The sequence below is a fragment of the Pecten maximus genome, chromosome 13 (genome assembly GCF_902652985.1).
Source record: "Pecten maximus chromosome 13, xPecMax1.1, whole genome shotgun sequence".
NCBI classification, from domain to species: domain Eukaryota; kingdom Metazoa; phylum Mollusca; class Bivalvia; order Pectinida; family Pectinidae; genus Pecten; species Pecten maximus.
The window spans coordinates 29,225,310-29,232,436 of NC_047027.1; the positions used below are offsets into that span (position 1 = coordinate 29,225,310).

Below are 7,127 nucleotides of genomic sequence, written 5' to 3' on the forward strand. Positions count from 1 at the left end.
TGAGAGACAGCAATGGCATGTCAATCTCGTTCGAAGTCAATCACTAACTTATGGCTAGAATAAATAGTACAATTCGGTTATATGTCTTTGAGTGTATTAATTCAGGGGCCGCGGTGGCCGATTGGTAAAGGTGTCCCGACACATTATCACCAGCCTTCCATCTCTAGGTTGATAGTTCGAAGCCTACGTAGGGCAGTTGCCAGGTACTGTCCGTAGGCCGGCGGGTTTTCTCCTGGTAAATGTACTTTGGCTCCCTCCACCTTCAAAACCGGCATGTCCTTAAATTACCCTTGCTGTTGATAGGACGTTAAACAAAATAAACCAAGTATTATTTGATCTCGCAATGCTTATCTGTTTTCTAATTGATAGTGTGTTGTTTCATATTGATATCATTAATTACTATCAATTTGGAAGTATCACTTCATTGTACAGGTCGTGATACCTGATGGTATATATGAGGCAAACATGAAAATAAAAAGTAGGAAAACGAAAAAATGCAGACCCTTTAAAATCCTTCATGTAATATTTTCAACAATGTTAAAATCAAATCCCTTTCAACGATCCAACATTAAGGATATTTCTCAAAGTTTTGTCCTTCGGTCTGATTATGATTTAACATATATCCCAATGTTTTGTATAGAAATTGATATCGACAATACAGATCGAGATTATCTTACAGTTCCTTCAGTATTACAGGAATCAACGGGTAAGGTTTGATAGCAAGACACTGCAGAGGAAACACTAATACTTGTTTGTTTTGTTTGTTTTTGTTTAACGTCCTATTAACAGCCAGGGTCATTTAAGGACGTGCCAGGTTTTGGAGGTGGAGGAAAGCCGGAGTACCCGGAGAAAAACCACCGGCCTACGGTCAGTACCTGGCAACTGCCCCACGTAGGTTTCGAACTCGCAACCCAGAGGTGGAGGGCTAGTGTTAAAGTGTCGGGACACCTTAACCACTCGGCCACCGCGGCCCCAACTAATACAGGTCAGGTCAGACAAAACATGTTAAAGTATACACAATGTTACAAGCTAAAGTGAACCTCAATTCCTGCAGTAAATTGTTACTGGAAACTTAAAACTTGACTTACAATCACGGAACATTTCTCAGTCGAAAGTCTGTATACATGTACCTAGTAGCGGTAGTCTATGCTGATGATTGTTGTAATTTTAACCCGGTGTTTAACTGTATATATTACGACACGGGGTATACAGTGTACATGTATCTATTTATAGCTTTATATAGGACCGTACCGACCAGGAAGTTTGCATACAACATGTACGTAGACAGATGTACGTCCAATATTTACCTACAAAATCAACATTCATTTGTATCTCACAGTGATATAAAACGCATCTGGTTCATCTTATTACTCCTGACAGTCTCATCATCGTCAGGTACGTATCTACTATATTCTTACCTCTCTACCATGTATAATATTTATCCTACAGATACTCCATATCCAGTATTTATACCTTGACAGAGTAATGGAAATAGGAGGATGCTATGTAATAGCACTGTAGGTAACTTGCTTGATAAACAACAGTACGTGGTTCGGCTCGAGTTACTCAACTGTTTTAACAAACATACTCTGTAACAAATAGCAAAAGTAAGAATAAATACACCATCAAGCTTACAATGCTTCTCCAACTAACACACGAACGGAACGAGTTTTTAAACTTACAACAAAGTGACACGTGTTTAAGCTTCGATCTGATATTTATTATCGCAGGATACATTGTTAAAACAATGACATATGCATTTTTCTTACTTTATTCATGTAATTTATAATTAAACTTGGTTTGATAAGTGTATGGTACATACCAAAGTGTGACTCAGCTTCATGTTAATATAGAAAATGCTGGATATCATTCGTGCGTGACACTAACGTATTCATTTTATGTATTATTCAAACACAAAATAAATCAATGTCCTTATGGTATTGTTGAAAGATCGAAGTAAAGAAGGAAGTCGTTTAATTTGACAGATATGAACATTTGGAACCAAACAATAGCGAAGGACCTTTTAGCTAGCACAGGCGCTTGCATAGAACATGTGATTTTCATCTTTTTTTTTTTTTTTTTTATTTGACAGCGGTATGTGTAATCTGTTAAGCTCAAGGTTGGTAACTCCGCCACAAGCGAAACGGCACCCAATCTCACTTCAATCGACTAAAAAACATATTTACTCGAACTGACACAGTGCATACTATATACTATCGTCATCAGGAAACATTCATCTTTAACCTACCGTGTCACTCAATACGAATTGTTACATCTAAAACACAATAATCCGTGAAAACATCGCCGAATTCCTCGCTAACGCCATTTTTCAAACGGTTCCCTCAGCCTGTCCAGATTCTTCATTTACATACGGGGTTGAAAGGTTATGCGATTATATAATCGTCAGTCGTCGGGTGCATTTTGTCCGGAAAACGCTTCTGATCGCTGAAGAGTTTCGTCTAATTTACGATTATTTAAAAATTTTCGTCAATGAATGATGATTTATAATCATAAATTATTATTCATTTTGAACGTGAGTGTACCATGCCACGTATATGACAAGCAAACGAAGTCAAGAATGCCTATTCTGCAATCACATTCACGTAGTAGGCCTAGACATTTTATACTTGAAAATTGAGGGAAAAAAAAAAAAAAAAAATGGGAAATGGATTCGCATACTTTTGTTACAAAGGTAGAACAAAATCCTTATCTATAGATTTACTTTTGTCAGTTTACTGAAATCTAGACGAACAAAAAGAAAAGTGAATCACGAATAAGACTGTCATCAGGTTACCGGAACGTATACGTATGTACCAACATTACTTACTTCAGACCTGTTCATTTCTTTCTTCACATTTTACAAATAGCATGTCGTCGTCAAATACGAGGATCATACTTCAGACCTGCAAAACGATTTGTACGTTATGATCGATGCTCTATCTTCAATTTATTTTCATTTCCCACAATGTTAGATTTAATGTTTGCCAGAAATTCTTCGAGTTCAATCAAAATTTCATGCAAGACTCGGGACTTACCTATAGATCTATCACTGTATGATTATCGAGATATTGAGGAATTTCATTTTATTTTAAACCCCTTTTTATTCAAATTTTCGAAACAGTATTACTTACTTATTTGATTTCGATTTTAATAAACTTTCAATTAGGGTGCGTGCGAAATTATAGGGGGAGGGGAAGGGATGGGGGGTGGAGGGGGGGAGGGGTAATCCCCCTAAAAAAATTAGCAGGTAAATGCAAAATCCAGCATTCTAGTGTTTTATATAAAAAAGTATATGAGAAATATTTTTTTAATGATTTCATACTATCATTTCGCTGATTGATACGGGAATTCGTTTTTTAAGATACACTTACTTTAGGGTTGGGGGTATGGGGGGGGGGGGGGGGGGGGGGGTTGTAACAATGTCAAAGGGTTTAACGCATTGTAAAGTATTCTTCGTAATACTGGTTATCTATGTAATTCCACTTTACATCGCATATATAATATTTAAGTTATTGGTGAATTATCTGATTAATTGAGTGTGTAAACATCCAACGCTACTCTAATAATGATGATCACACTGGCTGAAGTGCTTAAAGAATAAAGAAACTGAATTTAAATGAGAAAGAAAACGGAATACTTGAGGAGTAGTAGTATAGTTATTTTGTGTCTACGCCATAATTTTATAGTATTTAGGGCTAATGCCAGAACACCCAGAATAACCTCTTATTCTTACCGATACATGTATTGTGTGTGGTCTATATATTTTTAACTAGATCTAGTCATGTAGTGGTCCATTTTTTTTTAATTGAAGATAACCCTAAATAGATGGCAAGTTCAATAAAAAACAAAATATCAAACAACTATCAGCTATTACCCCATCCAAATTTCAAGTTCGAAAAATTTCAACTGATAATGATAATTCATGTTCCTGTCTTGAACAAGTTACTGAGCACCGTTACATGCAATCTTTCGATTTCAAAACGAAGTTTAACAACTAACGAAATGATGCAGTTAAAGAAAAGAAAAGGACGATCTCATCACTTGTATTAAAACATCCAACCTTATATAATTATTAATCCGTGATCTCGCAAACGACGTCCTGTACATGCAGATGTAAAATAAAGTATGCGGAGATGACCCCCAAAAGTTCACCCGACGACTGACGATTATATAATCGCATAACCTTTCAACCCCGTATGTAAATGAAGAATCTGGGCAGGCTGAGAGAGCCGTTTGAAAAATGGCGTTCAGAGCGAGGAATTCGGCGATGTTTTCACGGATTATTGATCTGAAGCATGGTAGTTATCTAGAATTATGTCCCTGGTAAGGGTTATTTCCTCTCGGGCTACGTCATTGGTGGAAGAACCCGTACTAAGGATATAATTCTGGAACACATTTATATTCCTCTAGGGCCATGCTGGTATGTTACATGCTACTTTAAATATATATATCTATGTCTATGTTTCATGTTTTATGGACACGCATTGTTGCGGTTAGCAAATTAAAACGAGTATAATTAGCATGATAATATCTCGAGTGTGGAAGCTTTGTCATTTTCAAAATAAAGACAATTGTAATTTAACAAAACTAGTTGTGGCAAGTATTCAGAAAATAAATATATAAAAACACCATGATTATGTAACTGTTCGAAATATAATGTACAACTAACTGAACTTACACATTGTACGACACTACCATAACATATCTTAACAGTTCATTTAGGTATTTATACTATAATCATCTTTGTGAGTATATTCTCTACAGACAGTGTTGTCCTTAACATTAAACGAGTGTTTCTTCCTCCTGCTATTTAAAGGTAAAACGCAAGTACATGTGAATGTCACAATTAAGCAGCCAGAATGAATTTAAGCTACTTGTAGCCAAGTTGTCATTTATTGATGGAGAAACAGTTTGATCTCGTACTGAACAAATATATATAATTTCTTTTATGCATATACTTCAGAAGATATCGTATGTAATCAGTCCGATTTAGTATAATGTATATTTACTATGGCTTATGTCTTTTTGTGAGAGTTTTAAATAATAAATCCGATAAAATGACACCAGGCTACGTGTCATAAGGGAAGCTAGATATCGTTTATACAATTATATAATTTTTTCCTCTTTTTTCAAATATATTGAGGTCCTCGATCGCGCGGTACAAACACGACCTTGTGGTTTTTGTTTGCACCTTGCCTCACGCTTACCACATGTGCACGTGCAGCTATTAGCTACATGTAGGTAAAATCGAGTTCACCTAAATGCGGGTTGAATTCGCTTGTATGTCGTTTCTATTATAATCACCTACCAGTTTTTTTTTCACAGACGAAATTCACATGAGCCCGTACATAAAAATCTATGAATATATATTTTACAAGTTTCAAAACATTGTTTACATCGATTGATGTCTGCATACATGTTGTAATCAGAATCACGTAGGTGATGTTACGTTTCTTTCCCATATAAGTGTGAGTTCCAACTGCATATATAGCCACATTTCCAGGAGAGTGATTGGCTTTTGTTTAATCAATATTGGGTTTTACAATATCGATTGACTATTTCGTCTACTTGGACGAGACGTGGCCTCAACTGACGATAACATTTATGGGTCCCCAAGATTGGTACAGTAATACTATTAATCATTAATAAGCATCCATATGACGGTAATGTATGCTTAGTTCAAATTGAATGTTTTTGTTTATATCCAGGGTACCGTACAATTATACGTCATCAGAACCTAACATTATCAGGACTCTTGATAAACTTTTAACTTAGGCAACTAAATATCTGAAATGGGGTTATATATACTTCCGTTGAAACCATCAATATATATTGCATCAATTGTTTTTTTTAAATTAGATAATTCAAATATTTTTAGATGCTGTAACCCTGACCGGGTCGTCTGAGTACGCTGTCCCTGGGACTGAGTTTACACTGACGTGTGATGTACCAGAGGAGGCCAACTTTGTCCAGTTTTACCGCCGTCCTGACGTCACTACTACAGTAGGTAGTATACAAGTAGGTGGTGACCAATGTTACAACACCAATACCAGCCCAGCCGTCCCCTGTACACCGGATGTCTGTTCCTGTGTAACGTCTGGAGGCCTTGGTACAATGTTCCGGTGGATCATACAGCCACAGACGGGATACCATGGATCTGTGTGGTACTGTAGACGTACCAACCTTAACCTACCTAACGGTGACCAGACACTGGACAGTGAAGACTATACACTTAATGTGGCAGGTGGGTATTAAATATTTAATATTTAAATAATAGTTTCCCTGTTTACAATGTATTTGCTATTACAAAATATGTACTGGGTAAACAACAATGAAATACTGGACAGTCAGGACTATACACTGAACGTGGTATGAAAGTGTTAAGCATTCCAACAACGTGTGTTAAATTCCTACATTTATCTTGGTAGCAAATAGTTGATAAAAGTATCGCGCACACACTGATTGTATACATTTGAAGTTCGATTTAATTTAATAAATCTACCATTTTAACGGGTTACAGATTCAGGATAATAAAGCGACATCTGTCCTGAATTAAAATATCCGATGCAGTTTTTAAAAGATCCCGTAGGTGGACAGAACAAATATCAAGAGGTTATTTTTCCTTAATAACTAAACATTTGCTTTTAAAAGAACAGTTATGTTTACTTGACACTGCTCACATGATTACCGTTTTAGCCCCTAGTCCTATATAATAGAGTAAAACAATATATTACAACTGTAGCTAGTACATCAGCTCTGTCTAATACAAAACTTTAAATAATGTTGCAATATTAAACTGAAGAGTTGGTGTATTGTCCTAATTGTAAGGTTGTATCAACATAAAGGGATCTGATATAACTAATAGATTGATAGGGTGTATATGTAACATTACAGACGGTCCCAGAACCTCTATAGCTTTGTCCCCGTCCGACACTACCTACACCAGGACAGAAGGGGACACGTTACCGGACATCACCTGTACAGCGGACTGTAGACCTGGCTGTACCTTTGTCTGGACACGACCGGACAACATCAACTTTACTGCCTCACCTGTATTGTCACTGGGACAACTGAACAGATCAGAACACGGGACGTACAGGTGTACTGCTAGGAATGTTGTCGGGGAG

The 7,127-nt window shown here is 36.6% G+C and overlaps 1 protein-coding gene across 1 annotated transcript; it reads left to right on the forward strand.

Annotated features, from left to right (window-relative positions):
* Nucleotides 1-1,272: 1,272 nt before the first annotated feature.
* Nucleotides 1,273-6,265, forward strand: LOC117341515. Its single transcript, XM_033903385.1, has 2 exons — nt 1,273-1,395; nt 5,879-6,265. Exons 1-2 carry the CDS (start codon nt 1,275-1,277, stop codon nt 6,253-6,255), a joined length of 498 nt encoding a protein of 165 aa, XP_033759276.1. The 5' UTR covers nt 1,273-1,274; the 3' UTR covers nt 6,256-6,265.
* The last annotated feature ends 862 nt before the right edge of the window (nt 6,266-7,127 follow it).